At 35.7% G+C, this 19,269-nt stretch overlaps 1 protein-coding gene across 5 annotated transcripts in view; it reads right to left on the bottom strand.

Annotated features, from left to right (window-relative positions):
- The window catches only part of LOC113064018 (rap1 GTPase-activating protein 2-like), a 33,987-nt gene that overhangs the window by 6,277 nt on the left and 8,441 nt on the right, over positions 1-19,269 (bottom strand). The window contains exons 1-12 of one of the 5 annotated variants that reach the window (XM_026234516.1): positions 7,151-7,654; positions 5,511-5,595; positions 4,612-4,647; positions 4,306-4,347; positions 3,511-3,543; positions 3,201-3,413; positions 2,880-2,983; positions 2,704-2,782; positions 2,263-2,316; positions 823-906; positions 490-590; positions 20-149 (exon numbers count right to left, since the gene is read on the bottom strand). In XM_026234516.1, the coding sequence (XP_026090301.1) occupies positions 20-149; positions 490-590; positions 823-906; positions 2,263-2,316; positions 2,704-2,782; positions 2,880-2,983; positions 3,201-3,413; positions 3,511-3,543; positions 4,306-4,347; positions 4,612-4,647; positions 5,511-5,595; positions 7,151-7,281 (1,092 nt within the window). In that variant the 5' untranslated portion in view covers positions 7,282-7,654. Of the gene's footprint in view, positions 1-19; positions 150-489; positions 591-822; positions 907-2,262; positions 2,317-2,703; positions 2,783-2,879; positions 2,984-3,200; positions 3,414-3,510; positions 3,544-4,305; positions 4,348-4,611; positions 4,648-5,510; positions 5,596-7,150; positions 7,655-19,269 lie in introns of those variants that run through there. The other 4 variants (XM_026234517.1, XM_026234519.1, XM_026234518.1 and 1 more) reach the window with 4 other exon arrangements.

The following is a 19,269-nucleotide window of genomic DNA, read 5'->3' as shown; positions in this document are numbered from 1 at the left end:
TTTCAATCATAGTGAGCACCTGCTGGATGTCTCCCTCAGTATAAGGGAGTTTGGTGGAGATGTGGAACATGAGTTCCTGTCCTCTGAACACAGTGTAGACTGACTGAGACCCCGTCTGACCGTGAGACACGTCCAGACCACCTCGAAATCTTAATATAAGACACAGAGAGAAAATATACTGGAAGTACAAGTATTTACTGATGAAACAGCACGACTGGAATTTAAGGATTTTGGGTGGAGAAATCGAAAAGCTGCACTTTTATACAGTTCTGGGTACAGTGCATGTAATCTGGATTACATAATCAGATTCCAAAAGATCAAAAAGTTACCTAAAAGTGTAATATAATGGATTATGTTAATGTTAATGATTATGGAATCAGCAAAGGACTACAATTTGTAAGTAATCTACCCAGCACTGCTTTTATATATTCACACATCCTAACTATTCACAATCATCTTTCTTTTTTAAGTCTCTGTTTAAGATTTTACCCTTTAAAATCCTGCAGCTCTACACAGTCTCCCAGCACTCGGAGGAACTCTGTAAATGCTGGAGTTTCTTCGCTGTTCCCGAACAACTCCACCTCCGAGGTCTGTGAGCATCAGAGAGTATCAGAAAACATTAGTGAATGGCAAACAATGAAGGAAACTGCAGGAAAGTGAGTGTGAAAAAATAATAGATAATACATTTCACATACAGTAAAAACGTTTTGATTCATTGCTTTGGTGAAAGCTTCTGTTAAAGTATCCCTGAGAAGCCCAGTCTGGCCGTCTTTGATATTTATAACAGGCAGTGAATTGCACACATTCAGCACATTTCCTCACCTGCCCAAACTTTTGGTAGACGACGCCAAACTTAAATGTGTTGTTTAACTCATGCTCGTCATAATTCACTATTAATTGAGAGCCCTGCAAACAAACAAACAAACAAACATAAACAAAGATACACTTCAAACAAATAATATGCTCCTCATCAGTACAGCTTTGACAGCTCTTTAGTTACACTAAAATTTCAGAAATAACCCCTCCCAAACAAAACCATCTTGTTACTTTAATAAACAAGATGACGAAAGAGTTATAGTGCATTGCAAACATGCTAATAATCTTTAAATGTGTAATGGGTTTTTATCTGGCACATTAATATCTTCTTGGCTAGAAGCAATATTGTTTTTAATGAAATATGCAAATCCCCCCACAGACTTCATAAAACTAATCTGAGGGATAAACATCATGTAATTAAAAAAAGTTCAAATAAATCATTTATATTTTAAATTGCAACATAGAGTGGCCCCCCAAAAATGTTGCCTTAATTTTGAATTTTATATCTATTTTTTTTTTTTACATTTTAAAACCTAACAAAGTACATTTTAATTAAATGTTTTGTTTTTGTGCTAAATAAATGTAAATAAAATAACAAACAAAAAATAAAAAACATTCATATGTAAAAATAATAATCTATCTATCTATCTATCTATCTATCTATCTATCTATCTATCTATCTATCTATCTATCTATATATATATATATATATATATATATATATATATATATATATATATATATATATATATATATATATATATATATTGCAAAATCATTGTGGGAATGACTAAGGAATTATCAAACAATTGACAAATACATCTACAAATAAATCATTATTTTTTATAAACTACTGTTAAAATATTAAGGGTCTATAGGGTTTTTTAAATAAGACTTTCTCGCTAAGGCTGGATTTATTTGATTAAAAAAATCCAGTAAAACAGTAATATTGTGAAATATTATGGCATTTTTAAAATAACTGCTTTCTAGTTCAATATATTTGAAAACTTATTTTATTAATGTGAATTATTAATTTCCAGTTTTCAGTGGCACATACTTCAGAAATCATTCTAATATGCTGATTTGGTGCCTAAGAAACATTTCTTATTATTATCAGTGTTAAAAACTGTTGTGCTCCTTAATATTTTTTTGGAAACAATATATAATATAATATTTAATATAATAATATATGTTTTTTTGTCAGGCTAATTTGAGGAATAGAAGGTTCAAAAGAACAGCATTCATTTGACAGAAATCTTTTGTAACTTCATAAATGACTTTACTGACACTTTTGACCAATTTGTTAATGGAGTCAAACTGAATAAAAATATTAATTTCACTGAAAATAAATTACAGTCCCCAACCGTGAACACTAGTGCATACACTATCATATTATTTATAATTATATTAAAATATTATTAATTAAAATATGAATATTGAACTCACCTTTGGGTACAACACAGGACCAAATCTCAGACCTACAATGTCTTCACATAGTATCTATAGTGGGAAAACATGACACAAAAACCCAAACAGCCACTTAGACAACAAACAGACCAGCTACTGTTCACTTATTTAATTCTTTAAAAACAGCCTCTTTGCGATACTTCGGTACATTACTTGAGACAGACTCACGAAACAATGAGGTGAAAAGAATAAATAAACAAGTATGTCCTTTGAATGCTTGGATATATTTAAAGGAAGGATTTTTTTTTAGTGCACATAAACATCAGTCTAACCTTTTAAAACGGCAGACGATATACTGATAAATAACTGTTCTTACACTTCAGAAATGATTTTTAATTCTTTACATTAATCAGTGAGACTGTCAGGGTGATCTTGAGTGGTTAAAACCCGTGGACCATCTCTACAGGGCATAATTATTACCTTTGCTAACTGAGGGACACTAGGGAGCTCAGTCAAGCCTGCCAAAGGGATCTTGTCATAGATTGTCTTTGATGGAGTCCTATGCGAGGCAGAATTTGATAGAAAAATGCAATCAAATGTTTCAAAATGAACCAATCATGTAATTACACATAAGAGATTGAAAGGGTTATTATTACCTGAGAATGATGTGCAGGTACTCTTGCTCCTTCACCTCCTCGTGTCGGAGGGACAGTATGATGTTGCCATGGTTACTGGCCGTGCAGTAGAAGTTCAGATGTTCCTAAGACCGATGGCAGATAATAGAAAGTGGTTGAATTGCGAACAAATTCATCGCCAGCATCAACAAGACGCACTGAATTATAATTATCACAGCTCTGACAATATAAAACAACCTGTGAGTGATCGGTTTAAAATGATCTTAAACCAATATTTTGTCTGCCCCATAATGATATGGATTGGTTTTACTGAATGTAATTGCACGACTACTGAGTTCTCACCCTGCCCAGAAAGTGCTTGCGGTATGCGCGTATGGCATAGTTACTCTCCAGTCTATAGCCAAACTCTCCTGAATTGCTTCCTTCTCCATTTTCCTCATCACAGAAGCCATTCTCCCAGCTCGGGATGGCATCAGGGGCATCAGGGTCTTCTATCCAGTAACCCCCCAACTGAGGCAGAATGACCTGAGGGTATGGCTCACCCCGCTGTAACACCTTTGAAAGAGACATCAAACAATTAGAAAGAGAAAAATAAAGTGTTTTTAGAAGTATATAATATTATTGTAACAGATGTGGACTTAAATTGCTGTACCTCCTCTATCTTTGGGTATGGAATGTAACCTTCCTGCAGGGGTAATAATAACAATTTCATAATGTAATGCTGTAAATGGACATCTTCACAATGCTTTAGAAGGATGCTTGTGTCGTTACAGAAAGCGTGTTATGCGTCATACATTGCTCATGCAACTACATTATATGAGAAATTACATGTAGTCCACACAATGGTTCACAGTCATGCTTACAACAGACATTTTTATGTGGCTGTCTGGACAATCTGAATGATCACATGCATTTGAGGGTATGATTATTTCTTTAGTGGTTGTCTTTGTTTTTATTTTGCTTGTAAGATGGCTAAATCCAGCATTTGCTTAAAATACGCATAAAATGGGGTCCAAAATGCTTCTATTTTGCATCTGTCTAATTTAATACCTTCTCATCATTATAAGTTATATTATTAACAATTATTTATGTTATTATTATTTAACAAATTGAAAAATTAATTTCAGAATATTTTAGTTTTAGTATTTCCCCATTTAGCTGAAGTTGCACGTAAATAAAATCAAATCTAAAAATTATTTTCTACATTTGACCTCGCACTGTTTTTTATTATTGTTTTCAAAATTCTAAACCATTATTTAAAATCTAGGTTTAAATTTGACTTTCAGAGTATTTTCATACTTTTAGACCCACTGTACAATATTTAATGTTACATACAGTACATTAATGAAGAATGCTAACCTCATGCAATGAAAATACTCCAAGTTTGAAACGCAAACAAGGACTAAGCGGAGTTGTAATCTTGTTAAATGTTTTAAAACCCTCTGACCTTTAATATTTGTGGCCTCATTTCCTCCACCTCAGAAACCTGCTAAAGGGTCAGGGTCAAAATGTCAAAGGTTGCATTGTTAGCAACTGACAGTTTAGGAGTGGGGAGGCACATAATGCAATAACCACAGCTATAGTTTCTATTTAAAGCTGAATTAACCAATTAAGCACCAATTTAGCTACTTTAGCATTTTCTCTCTCTCTCTCTCTCTCTCTCTCTCTCTCTCTCTCTCTCTCTATATATATATATATATATATATATATATATATATATATATATATATATATGAAGGATTTCATTTCTTACCTCCATCTTGTCCAGCATATCAAAAAACTGATTTGACTGTTGGAAAAGAAATATCATATTTAGGCCAACATTTAACATGCCAACTATTTCACATTATTTAACAAGTCAACAACAAGGCCAGCATGCAGTACAGTCTACTAAGTGTGAATGACATGCATGTGGTTGAAGAGTCTTGTAATTCCTTATGTATTACTGCAGCAAGCTGCACTTACTGTCAGTTAAGGCTATTTTAGTTGTTGAGTTTACAGTATATCAGAATTCCTCACAAGAAGAAACACAAGTTAATCTGTTATATTAACACACACGTTTTTTTTTAGTTGCTGATCTCATAGAATGTCAAATGATAGTGTTTGACCAACACAAGTTAGTCTGAAAATCTGTTATAAACATAAAACAAAATTTGAGGTTCCTCAGGGTTCTGTATTAGGACCCTTAATTTTATATATGATTGTTTAGTTGTCTGTGTAGCTAGCTGTAGTTTATAATCACAAAAAAAAAGAATATCTGCAATAGGTTTACTAACTAAAGTTGATTCATCTGTATGTGACTACTGTACATTTAGTGCTTTTTTTTAAAAACTCTTTCATTCTCATAAAATGTGATTTTTTTGGAGTTTGCTTCTTTTTTCTTCCTCCTTTGAGGAACATATAGACTACCGAGGGGATGATGTTTGAAGTCACGGTCTGCTGAGTAAGCAGGGCACATCACCAGCTACAGGTCTGTGCTAGGGTCTTGACTTCAGAAAAGAGAGAAAAAAGACGGTTTTATCTGTGTGAACCAAATTAATCAATAATTGCTGCTTTATAATCAGCCATTTATGAAATGCTAACTGGAGACTTGATTTGACTTCTTTCAGTTCTAATTCAAAACAGGACCCGAGAATCAGATGTGCCGCTTACCTTCATGGTGGGCGGGGCGGTTCTGGGGGGAGAGGGAGGGCAGTCTGCCAGGGGCACATTGGAGATGGATAGCAACTCGTGCTTCCTGCAACACAGAGACATACTCATCATTATTCCAAACTTTTAAAATAACATTTGTTTCATCAGATATACTGAAATACACAGACAGTAACATACTCATTATTCTTTTCAGCATTAAAAATATTTATATGTGAAAAAAATATGTATTTATTTTTGACAGTTTAATCTAACTGACTTTGAATTTATTCAATGTGGCACCAGTAGCTGAAAATTACCATCATTACATGATGCTCAATACATACTTCTAAATGTCAGTATAATAGGCTAGTAAAACATAAAAAAAATGATACTAAGTGCACTTCTAAATGCTAACAATTAAATTTTGTATGGTCATCTGCAGTGTCATCTTCACACAGAGAGTATCCTCACTGAAAAGCTCTATTGCCTCAGTCTCATTTCACTCCTCAGGGATGAACCTCTCCTTTTTGACCCTCATATGATTTCAAGATCATCAATAAAAAAGGGGCCAAAGATGGGCAATCTGTTCTTTAAATGAGTTCTCAGGACAGGAGGCTGACAGGTTGAGGATCTAGAGGCTCCTACTCAAAATTAATTTTCCTTTCCTCCTCTCTTTTCATAAGTGAGGTGCGGACAGAGAAACAGAGAGGAAGGGGGAGCAAGGGGGAGGTTAGAGACAGAAATGAACAAGGCTCTAAAAATACCCACCCAATCCTTCATAAGCTCTCTGTAAATAGATCCCATAAATCCATCAATACATACAATACATACAATTCATATTAGGGAGCAAGCGACATATCGTTCATTACGCTTGACAAGGTATTTTACTCACATACTCAACACTCACAAAACAAGGCAAAAGAATCCAGTCTGCATGTACAAAGTACATATACACACAAAAACGTATGATACCTTAACTCATATTTGGACCAATATGCACACAGAAATATACTGAACAAATGGCACCAAATGAAGTAAACAACACATCCTGACCAGAAGAACAATCTTCACACCTCTGGGAGGATGTGAACAGCTTATTGTCACATTGTCTGTCATTTCAGTCAACATGAAAACACCTTTCCTGGAAAACACAGCAGGAGTGATTGTGGGTAATTTCGCATAAGATGCTTTTGTACATAAAAATCTGTCTATCATCATCTTTTTTTATAGAACATCTTCTTAAAAACAAATACAACTTAAACCCCAAGTAAAAAAAAACACATTTCCTCTCAGAAATACTCATTATTCAATTTCCTAGGAAATAAATATTATATATATGTTAAAATAGAATATTACAAACTAAGATATCAACATGACTGAATCAAGTACAGTACTGACATAAAACATGTCTGCTATACTACACTGAACAATTTGTTTATATTTATCCTCATCAATTACTATTACTGTAAATTATATTATTTATACAATTGTAAAGCTATTGAAAAATCCCTTGTTTTTTTTTGGCCAGAGAGCACCAAAAATCACTAAGTAACAACTAGCGCATAAAGTGTGCAGGACGTGTACTGTAGGCCCTGTAAGTCCTCCAAAACATTCTCTCCACCACAAACAGACACATACGACCCACAATGACGTTCACCCACCACTGGCCGTCTGTCTCCGTCAGTCTCCGTCTCTCACACCGCTTGCGGGAACGGTGGAGGAGTCCGATGAGAGCGGCGGCAGCACGGACACCTGCTCTCCGACAGCGCACTCTGGACCTGAACTCAGACATGGCCAGACCTCAGGTTCAGTCTCAGTCCTAGTCCTCACTCTCTCGTCACATCACACCGGCACAAACTCTGGCTGAATCTGCCTCGTCACAATCTCCAAAGATGAGGTGCCGTCCTCGCCAGCACAAGACTGTGTGTGTGCATCCTTCACCGTGAATACCTCTCAGTCTCTCTCTCTTTCTCTCTCTCTCTTGCTCAGTCTCTCTATGTCACCCTCCCTCTGAAATGGCATTTCACTTTGACACCTTATTCTCGATTAAGCAGCTTTGATTGCTTAACCTCTGCTATTTTTCTCAGACATTACCACTATTTCTCTCACCACACATACATTTACTCAGATATGCAGTGTTTTTATTTATCTTTGTTTGACATCTTGCGTTTAATGCTATTCCAGCTCTTTTCTTTAATACAGCGATTACAAGACTTTTTGTTCCTGTCCTGAAGGCACTTTTATTTTCTTTGACAAGACTTTCAGTCTCTTTAATGCTGAGTTAAACTTTCTCAATATCTCAAAAGACACCAAATCCCGAACAAACTACCAACTATTAACTGTTATCCCATTATATTACATTCACATTTATATAGAAAAAAATATTATATAGTTTATAAAAAGTGATATTTCATATATAAAATGCATCAAAATGCTAAACTGTTGTACTATGTTGAAGCTGTGCTGTCTTAGACTCTTTAAATAGAAAGTCATAAGGAGATTTTCCAGGGCTTTGTTTACACTGGTTGCAATTATAAGCCCGTTTTCATCATTTAATTTCATCTGCTGTGCAAATCCGCTCCTACATGTTATGATTTCAGCCGGAGCGAGAGAGGGTGCATGTGAGCGAAATGCTTCCATAACATAAAGAGCATTAAATGCTTCAGGGGATTTGCTACCTGAAGGCAATTATAGCAGTATGCTCAGCACAACACTGGTGTATCGCTCTGAGATGGGGCATTCAGACTCATCAAGAGCTGTGTGTCACAGACTAATGGTTGCCAGAGAAATATGACAATACAACAAGTGTATATATAGTGTGCAATATGATGTGCAAATCAGCTCATTTCAAAAGCAGTCATGAAAGACAAGTGATTCTTGACATGCATGCACTGATGATTTGAACATCCTTTATGTCAAATCGTGAGATGTGGTGATATGATGATGAATTAGACAGCGTGTTATTCGATAAAAACAGGAGATTTCTTTTTTACATGTAAGCCACCAGACCAGTGCTGATGGCAAAGAGTAGCTCTCACATGCAGCAGTAACACTGTGTTGAGGTGGGTGACAGACACCAAGCTGGGGATGTGTGAGTGGAGGGATGTTGGGGGGGTGGGAGGGGGAGAAAATCAGAAAATGTGACAATCAGAAGGTTTAAAACTGCTTCTTTTATTTGTCAACAAATGGTCAAACTGTTTCATATGGGGAATCTTTTGCACCCCTATTACATTATCTAAACAGTTTGCGGTTTTGCTCATTAGATGTTTTCTAGCAATTAATAATAAATTAAAACAAAATTCAATAGACACCCTTTATTACATTATTAAAATATAATCAACAGCATTTTGGTTTTAAAACAGTTGCTTCTGGCAAAAATATGAGTCCACAATCCATAATGACACTTCCTCCAGAGAAAAAGTCCATCCCTTGTTGTCCTCTCACATACAAATCCAATGATCTATCTCCCATATTTGTTTAGAACCGTTTTGTACCGTTTTCTCTTGTAATTTAGCTGGATCTGTGCATATTTCTCTCCTGATTAAAGATGAGATGACTTTTTCACCGGTGAAAGAAATATTATGAAGAGAGGACTCGAGTTTGAAGTTAAAAACATCTTAATAATGGGTTTGTTTATTTGTTAATTGGTGAGCAAATGATTAATTATGTTTCAATGAACAAACAAACTCTTCTACATCTTGGACGGCCTGAGGGTTAGTAAATTTTCAGCAAATCTACGTTTTTGAGTGAAATGTTCCTTTAAATGACTTGGAAACATTATAAATATTTTTAACAACTTTTTATTTTAATTAAATATAAACCTTTTAAAACGATTAAGCTTGCATGTTTTCTTTTAAGCTCTTTGTGAACCTACATCAGTTATTAATTGTATAAATTCAGTTGATTCATTTACATCAATATAGACATTTTCTTTCAGCTGCATTCTAAAACTTTTGTGAAATTGCATTTAAATGCATTTCACAATGCATTTAAATTCATGCTTTTTTTCATAACAACCATAAAGTGAAATGAATCAAACTGACACTCTTAGATTTTCTGCGATTGGCTGTTCCCTGCAGATGTCTCACTTTCAAGTGCACACGCTCCAGAATTAATCATAAACTCTGGATCAAACCCTGAGGTGACAGACAATGTTTATAGCAAGCATTGTGAGCCCACTGAACTCGATTTAAACCGGGGGGGATTTATTAAGATGTGTCAATTCTAAACCCACTCTGAAACCCACTCTGAAAGTTTTCATAAATATACAGTAGGTAAACTTGTATTGGTCATAAATTAAAGATACATTTGATTATACTTGATTTAAAATATTTTAAGAAATTTACAGAAAGTACCCGATCAGATTAGAAATTATGCACGTTCACATCAGCATCAAGTAAACATTAATCTAAACAGTTTACGAACTGTTAAAAGTGAAGTGTTTTGTCACTTCCTCTTTCCATCATTAGAGCTGCTGTTTCAAAAAGCACAACCTGCAGGGGTCTGATGTTAAACCACGACGTGCAACCGCAATTTAAAACAGATATGCCAGTTTGAAGCGCAGCTTGATGTACTTGTCTGAGTGTGTTTTTTTTATTTTCTAGAGGAAGGGCTGAGGAGCCATGATAACTGACAGCTAACAGGCAAGAAGATACACGACCGGAGCCTTGCGCTTAGTATTCAAGGCCACAGGTCTGCAAAGCTCACACGTGCTGGGACTGGGAGAACTGGCCCCCTGCTGCCTTCATGCCCGACCCACACACGCAGTCACAGATAAGACCCTGGAGACACAGGAGCACTTGATCCTAAAACGTGACAGCAACAGAGATTGAGTGAGTAAATATCTGAAGTCTACAGGTTTCCGTCTGCCCTTCTCTTCTCAGCAGGGATGCCACATAGACTGGCATTGGCTTTCTTGTTCATTGACAGTCTCCCTTTTTTACACTGCTTCTTTTCATTTAAACCTCCAAAAATACTGCTCTAGCACAAGCACCAAGGCTAAGGTATAAGGCTGATCTAGAAGTCTCTCTGAAGTGTTTTGTGTGCACGTGCCCTCTATTATGACACTGTGTACACCAAAACACATTCAATTTATCAGCTCAGTACCAACAGCCAGCTGTTCACAGAGGCCAAATATGGTTTTATATTTCATATATCACATCATATATGGTATAAAGCATCACTTTGAGCCTTCGTGAGCATTATAAATGGACCAAGAAAGATAATGATACTGGCATCCACACTATAATGTTGTGTTCATTGTGAGTGTGCACTTTAAAAGCTCAAGCTTTTGGGATTCTGATTGGCTGTCAGTGAAATTATAATTTGTTAGCTGGGGAAAAAAATACTCTGAAAGTGAGTTGAATGATACTGTATCGTTCCTCTGTGTCTTTCTTGTTATAACCGTAGTGTGAACTTATTCTCATAGAATTACAAAGATTACTAAAATTGTATTTTTATAGAGTTATTGTCATTGTAGTGAACAGGCTCTTACAAGAATCTCTTTTTAAAAGGGAATGAACATGTGCAGTGTAAGGGGCCATTCACATTTAAAAATGCTAGAAGCAGGGTAGTGGAAGTGATATCTTCAATGTTCATTAAAAAAAAAAAAAAAACCATGAAGGAAATGGTAGATTTATTTCTAGTTGGGAAGTAATAATTTTAAAAAACTAGCAGATAAAGTTTTAAATTATACACACACTCTTATTTGCATGGCAAAAATAGTAAAATGTTCATTTTCTTTTCTCAGTTAGAAATAACATGAATTACATAAATGATACATTTCCCATTAAAAAATGGAGACATTTGAGGAAAAAAAGGTAGTTATCATCACTGGACATTGGTATCGTAAAACAGTTGTCAATTATTAAAGCTGCAGTAGGGAACTTTTGTAAAAATATATTTTTTACATATTTGTTAAACCTGTCATTATGTCCTGACAGTAGAATATGAGACAGATAATCTGCGAAAAAATCAAGCTCCTCTGGCTCCTCCCAGTGCTCCTATTGCCATTTGCAGTTACAGACCGCTCCCGGTAAGAAAACAACCAATCAGAGCTGCGCTCCGTAACTTTGTTTGTGTTCAAAATGGAGAAAAATGAACAAAATAAGCGGGTACACCATGAATCAATTTTCCAAACCGTGTTTATAGCTTGTCCTGAATCACTAGGGTGCACCTATAATAAGTGTTTATATTCGGACTATTTTAGATTGCTTCGGGGATACCGCGGCGGAGTAACCCAGTACCTTTGTGATTCTTCATAGACATAAACAGAGAGAAGTAGTTCTGGCTACGATGTTCTTCCGCAAGACGCAAGCAGTTCTGTTTATTAACCGCTAGAGCGTCAAAAGTTCCCTACTGCGGCTTTAAATGTTTTGCTACTTTCATCTTGACTTGCTTCTATCAATGTTAAAACGTATGCTTTTATTTGATTTATCTAAGTTATTTTGACACAAATTTAGCTTTTATAGTAAACAAATAAATAATAATAATAATAATAATAATAATAATAATAATAATTTTTAACAATACTATTTTTTTTACAGCCATAAAACAATGTTCCCAAAATGTTGCAGGGAAGTTGTTTTTGAGACAACCTAAAAGTAGCCTTATTTTAAGGTTTTATTTTACAACTTTGTCTTATACAGAATATAAAGAGCATTCTATTTTCATAAAGAAAGCTGTTATGTTATAACAAATAATGTTATTTGGCTAATAATGTAACTGACTAGCAGGTTACTGTATGACAACACTGTAGTTAATACTGTAGTCTTTTTGGTTTACATGCTGTTCCACCACACTTCCATCTGTTCTCTCCTCCTGACCTTTTCTCTGGTCTTTACCTCTGTCTTTTTATCTGCTCTTTCCGTCTCTGTTGCTCAGTCTCTGTCCCCCTCTGCTCTGATGGACACTGTCCTGCTTTGATCTGGAGCTGAGAGGCAAGAAATGCTCTCTGTACAAATCTCACTTTGAAAATAAAGTGCATCTGCTGACTGTCAAAAATAAGTTTGCAGCGCTCCTGAAGGTAAGAAGGTGAACTTGACGTGGCCATTTCAGCTGCACAACTGAGACGGATGAGAACAACCAAAAGGCATAAAAACAGAAAACAGCAGATCAGGAGGTAAAAAATGTTATAAAATAAAAAAATATGCATGACAATGTCCACCGACAGTATATCGGCAAACACAATAGGTACTAATTGAAAAGCTGTTCATTTACATCAGCGGTCTGTGTTAGAGAGGCTGGGGCGCTACACCACACATCCTTCTGTCAGGAAGTGCACAATGTGTGTCCTGATTAACACCACACTCAGCTTTAATGGTTCTATGACACACAGAGAGTAAGAATCTAATCATACACAGCGGCTGAAATGCTTTCAGAAGCTCAGGTCAATGCAAACAACAAATACAGAAGACCTTCTTTTGGACTGTTGTAAGTCAGGGAAACCTTTAAGATGTGCTAAATATTTGTATATTTTTATAAAAAATGTTTTTTACTTATTTATCCTAATAAAATATTTAAATGATGCACTGGACTCTGGATTTAGTACAGTATAATGTGAATGCAAGGCCCTCTAGTGGTAATATTTCAAGAGAAATATGATGCTGTTAAGACGTGCTCATAGATTTAATGACACACACACGCACACACACACACACACACACACACACACACACACTGATACACTAACATATACACTAACAACACTTGAATGTTTTGCATAATTCAATCCTATCAGCAGGAAAATCTCAACAAATTGAAAATCTATAATGACATCTTACAAAGAAGTATTTTGTTGATATTGTTAAATAATGGTTCTTATATTCAGTTATTTAAAAAAATGAATGATAAATGCGTGCTTATACTGCTTAACCCTCGTGCTGTGCTCAAAATCCTTTACCTAAATTTGTGTTCCCGGTCAAAAATGACCAGCCTTTTAAAAATTGCTTGTAAATATCTCATTATGCTATATTATTAACAAATCTTTCATTATTTTATTTTATCAGCTTGTTTGTTTCTTTAAATTAACACAGGGTTTGTATTTCTTTTTTGGAACTGATTGATTGTCTCATGCATTACAATTGGTCAGTTAAAAAAAAAAAGAAAAAAAATTGTAGTTACACCCTACCTGCGCAAAGTCACTAAGTTCTGGTCCAGTAACATTTTTGAGTAACAGAAAATTCTTTCCGGGATAGCCAGAACATGACATGAGGTTGAAATTATGTTTATTTTATTCTATTTAGAATATTTTATAGTATTTTCTTTCATATGATATAGACCATGGCCTTTTTGTAGCCAACAGGTATTTACATGACCAGAAGAAAAAAAAAGTGGTTTTAAAAATTCAGTGTTTTGGGGGGAAAATAAATTCATGTTTGTTTAGCGCTGATCAGTCACAAATAATGTGACCGGACATTGGCTCCCTACAGACTGTGCTGCATGTTAAACCACTAAAATCATACAATCAGTCAGGTTTACATTTAACTCCTATGATATAAAGAGCACTGCTGAGTTAAAGTGCAGTCCTTTACTTTTACTTGTGAGCTGGTAAAATATTTGTCCACCAGGCCATCTAAGATGTAGATTCATTTGTTTCTTCATCGGAACAGATTTGGATAAATTCAGCATTACATCACTTGCTCACAAATGGATCCTCTGCAGTGAATGAGTGTCGTCAGAATGAGAAAATAGCTGAAAAAACATCACTATAATCAATGAGCAATCCACACAAAGCTGATTGGCCAGCTATCCAGTGCGTTGTGATTGGCCCCTTAACATTCTGTGATGCCATCTCCCGGCCTGACGAGACAAAACCAATAAAACCCATTACAAACAAGGCATTTGCTGCATCCAGTGGGGACAATCCTACTGATATAGTTACTTATATTGTCTGTTTACATGTTGCGTATTGCGCTGCGTACACATAAAACATTGTCAGCATTTGTGATCGGAGAATCGACAAACAACAAGCTCTGCTCTACACTGCTCCAAAATTTTTGGAATCATCAGTAGCAAATCCTTTAAATATATAAACGTACGTACAGGCAGTGAAACAGCAGACTGTCCTTGCAAAGTTGAAATTGCCCCACTTCATAGAAACAGCCTTTGAGCACAGAATCTTTGGCTATTGGTTCAGCAAACAGTCCTCGTCCTCCTTAAATGAGCTGAATATTTGGATTGAACTGTTCCAAAACAGTGTTGTAAATACAACTTAACCACTGATTTCTAGTTGTGTCCTCTTTTGGAAGGCCAAACTAATTACTTTCACTTTTACAACTAAACACACAGTGTCACCATAATATTTGGGCAGCGGCAACGTTGAGTGTAAAAGTTACATCTTCTTTGCGCGAACATTTGATCGGCGTTATGCAAATCTTCCCACATCATGATGATGTAGACATGTGGGGTGTGTTTTAACTTTAAATTGATGCTTTTGGCCAAAATACATAATCCATAACACTCCCTCCAATGAAATAGTCAACCCCATTTTCTCCCTCACATTAAGATCCTTCAACATATTTGTTTAAAACTGTTTTGGATAGTTTTTTGACTAAATTTCACTTGTACAAGATGTCAATTGATGGACTGAAGTCTTGTGGATTACTTGTGGATCACTGTGACGTTTCTATCAGCTGTTTGGACTCTAATTCTGACAGAACCCATTCACTGCAGAGGATCCATTGGTAAGCAAGTGATGTAATCATCAGTTTCACCAAATCTGTTCTAATGAAGAAAAAAACTCATCTACATTCTTTAAAGGGGTCATATGATGCAATTTAAAATTTCCCTTTCTCTTTGGAGTGTTACAAGATGTTTGTGCATGGATAAGATCCCTAAAGTTGCAAAAACTAAAGTCTCAAACCCAAAGAGATATTTTTTATAAAAGTTAAGATTCATCTACGCCCTCCTAAAACGGCTCGTTTTAACTTTGATTCTCGCTATTGCCGCCGCCATCATGTTGTGAAGACACTGTGTGTTTCATTGTGAAAGCGAAGCTACTATATTTGGGCTTCCAAAAGATGGCACAACTAGAAATCAGTGGTTAAGTTGTATTTACAACACGGTTCCAGAACAGTTCAACCCAAATATTCTGATGTGTGCAGCGCATTTTACGGAGGACTGTTTCCTGGGAGTGTAGCCTAAAATGGGTCTGTGCACAATGGCTGTTTCTATAAAGGACAGTCTGGCACTTCTTACTCATAGCCTGTAAGTACGTTATCTTATTTAAAGAATTTGCCACTGATGATTCAAACGCAAGTTTTGAGCAGTGTAGAGTAGCGCTTGTTGTTTGTCGTTTCTCCGATCACAAATGCAGACGTGGTTTTATGTTTACTTAGCACGATACGGAACGCAAAGCATAAAAAGATAGTATAAGTCTCTATTATCAGTAATTACAGTATGTCTGATAATAAGTGTTAAGGGGTGTAACATTTCTACTACACGCTTGAGGTATTCAGCCAATCACAATGCATTGATAGCTGGCCAATTAGCGTATACCTCGCTTTTCAGAAACGATGCACTTTGAAAAATCAATGCATTTCAGAAAGGCAGGGCATAGAGAAGCAACAATAATATTATGTGAAAAATAATGTTTTCGCATAAACACATTGCATTTCACCAAATACGCAAAATAATGTTCTTCTTTAGCAACGTGTTATGACCCCTTTAAAAACAAAACCTTCTAAATTCTCATTCAAGTATGAATACCTTTATCGAGGATAAGGACCCTTCTGTAAAGCAGTGTGAATTTCTAAACTGGTCCAAGCTGATGAAGCTGGTTCACTTGGGAATTTTGCCAGTTAAGAAGTCTGATGGACGAGTATCTAAAACAAAACATATGCTGGGCTTTATAGCAAAGCAGGGCTCAGTCTGTGATTATTCTTATTGCTTTTCTTTTATAACAGTTTTGTAACATGACAATAATTTGTTACTGTCAATTGTGTTCAGTGTAAAAAAAATCAAAGCTATTAAATGAGCTCCAAGGGCCATGTGAAACTGAGGAGAAGAGGGAATAAAACTTAACTAGATCACATTCACACATACAATGTTTATATGCTTGCAGACATAGAAGCAATAGTGCTCAATGAGTTTTTAAATGGTAAAAAAAAATGAAATATGAAACGATTCCTAACAATTTTATCATTACAAAATCAAGTTCTTGTCTCCGCTATAAGCGGTGCAGTTGTGTAACAGTTTTTTTTTACCCAATATGAAAGTATCTCAATCTTCCAGTTTATTTTTCATCAGACGAGCATAGCTCTTGTAGGGCATGATGGAGAGATGGACCGACAGAGAGGGGAAGAGGATGAATGAGCAGTGATGTGGAAGAGGCTCTGTCTACTGAAGACCAGTCGTCGGGCAATGAATAAAGTGTCAGAGTTTTAGTGTCCAGTGTCCAGTGCACTAAAAATGAGGATGAACTCAGGTTGAATACCAGTGGCTCAGTGAACACACTTAAGGTAGAGAACAGGGTAAAGAAATCAAATAAAATTGGTAGCTTGTATGTACAATGCAGTTTAAAGGTACAAAAATGCGCCTTATAATCAGTTGTATGGTTTTGTAAAAAAAAAAGAATTACACTGCAGCCTAATATTGACCTATTCCTGGTTTATCTTTATGCTTTACTAAGTTATTAGTATTAAAACATAAAAATAATTAAAACGCACAATCAACTTAAAATCAATAGATAGGAATAGTTCACCCAACAATGAAAATTCTGTCATTATTTACTCACCCTCCATTTGTTCTAAACCTGATGAGTTGATTGAAGCCATTGACTTCCATAGTATATGGCAAAAATAAATAAATAAAATAAAAAATACTATAGAAGTCAATGGCTACCGTCAACTGTTTGGTTACCAACATTCTTCAAAATATCTTCTTTTGTGTTCAACAAACGAAAGACATTCTTACAGATGATGAACATACAGGATGAGTAAATGGACACTCTTTCCCTTTCATTTCTTTCTCTTTCAAAAAAATTAAAAAATAAACACTTTATTGTTATTGATATCCTATCTATGATACATTACAGAGATATAAATTTGTAATAGACATATAGCTTAGTAATAGAAAGAAAAAGCAAATATTTTAGGGAAAACAATGGGAAAAAAGACAAAATAGTATAAAACTAGTATATTCTAAATATATATTTGTTTTACTATTTTGTGTTTTATTTTCCAGTGTTGTCCTCAGAATATTTCTATTTCACTATTTTTATTATTATAATTAAATACAAATAATAATATAAATAAAAAGTAAACCATATAATATTAACAAAGAAACTGCATTACTAAATTTTGTATTCTCAAATACATGCTATCTAAACAAGCGATTATGTTGAGCAAGTTTCTAAATCGTGCTATAAACTACACTGTCAAAATCCAGAGTTACACGCTCCATTGTCTATTCCTCATGGCTAGGGTGAGGAAGCAGTTCCTGGATTGGATTTACAGAGCAGGGAGAAGCAGAGCGTGTGACAAGCTTTACGGTGAGTAGCGGATTATACTTTCAGCAAACTGAGCTAAATGACACCCAAAGAAACAGCAGCACTGAGCTACTTACTGAAACTGTCAGCTTATGTAATACTTCTATAATCCTTGCATTAACTAGCATTGAATACTTCATAACCTCCTCTCGGGCAATCAAAGCAAAGCCGCACTATAGCAAACATCACCTATACAGTGCTTTACATGACCTTTTCACTATGTTACGATGACAATCTGAATGCACCACATAAAACATAGATTCTAATCAGCACAAAACAAAAATATGAGAAGCACTGCTTTTATGTATTATGTTCGTCTAGTCAGCGTTATAAAGACTCTACGCTGCTGAACTAATAAGAAGTAGCATATGGAAACTTCAAAACACATCAAAATGCATCACAAACAGAAAGATTCTAAATTAAAGTCAAAGGGGAGCCACACTCACCAAAGTCGCCGAGGCATTTTGAGGGTAACGTGCAGGTCTCTAGTCTAGTTAAAGAGCCTCCAGTTCTCATCAACAGTTAAAATAACAGTTCGTACGAGAAGCACACACTGGATGCTGATTGGACCACCGCACTCTTAGGGTTTAGATGCTCCACAAGTAAAGCAAAACACATTATCATGAGCGATGGTGGGGGTGGGGGGTCTGAAATCCCAGACACCCTAGTAGCCCTGTCCGCTTTGCTCACTCATTTTGATTATGCACCCCGCACACACACACACACACACACACACACACACATATACACCCACACACACACACACACACACACACACACACACACACACACATATACACACACACACACACATATACACACACACACACACACACACACACACCCACACACACACACAAACACACAAACACACACAGATATGTCAGCGGGTTTAGGGAAGAAGGCAATAAATGGACTGATGCAACACATTACACAAACTACCATTAGCTTCTGAATAAATCATAGGCATCCTAGGTTGAGTATTTAACATACTTTAATATTTAGTATGTCACTCGAGACAATCAACCATGAGCAAAACTAACATCGAGGCACATGGGCACAATAAGACACATTGCTACACCAAAATCTCTTATCAGAGAGCAGATCTGACACGTCTGTCATGCACGTCAAGCGGTCTCAGACTTGCTTCATGTGTCAAATACACTTGTGTGTCTCTGTATTAATATAACATGACTGACAGGCACATCAAGAAAGGTTCAAAAATAGGCACTTCAAAATCGAAAGGATGATACAGTTTGTTTTAGACTTATTAATTCAAGTACCACAGTGTGT

The sequence above is a fragment of the Carassius auratus genome, chromosome 46, assembly GCF_003368295.1.
Source record: "Carassius auratus strain Wakin chromosome 46, ASM336829v1, whole genome shotgun sequence".
NCBI classification, from domain to species: domain Eukaryota; kingdom Metazoa; phylum Chordata; class Actinopteri; order Cypriniformes; family Cyprinidae; genus Carassius; species Carassius auratus.
Note: the sequence above shows the minus strand (reverse complement) of the source record. Positions and strands in the feature narration are given on the sequence as shown.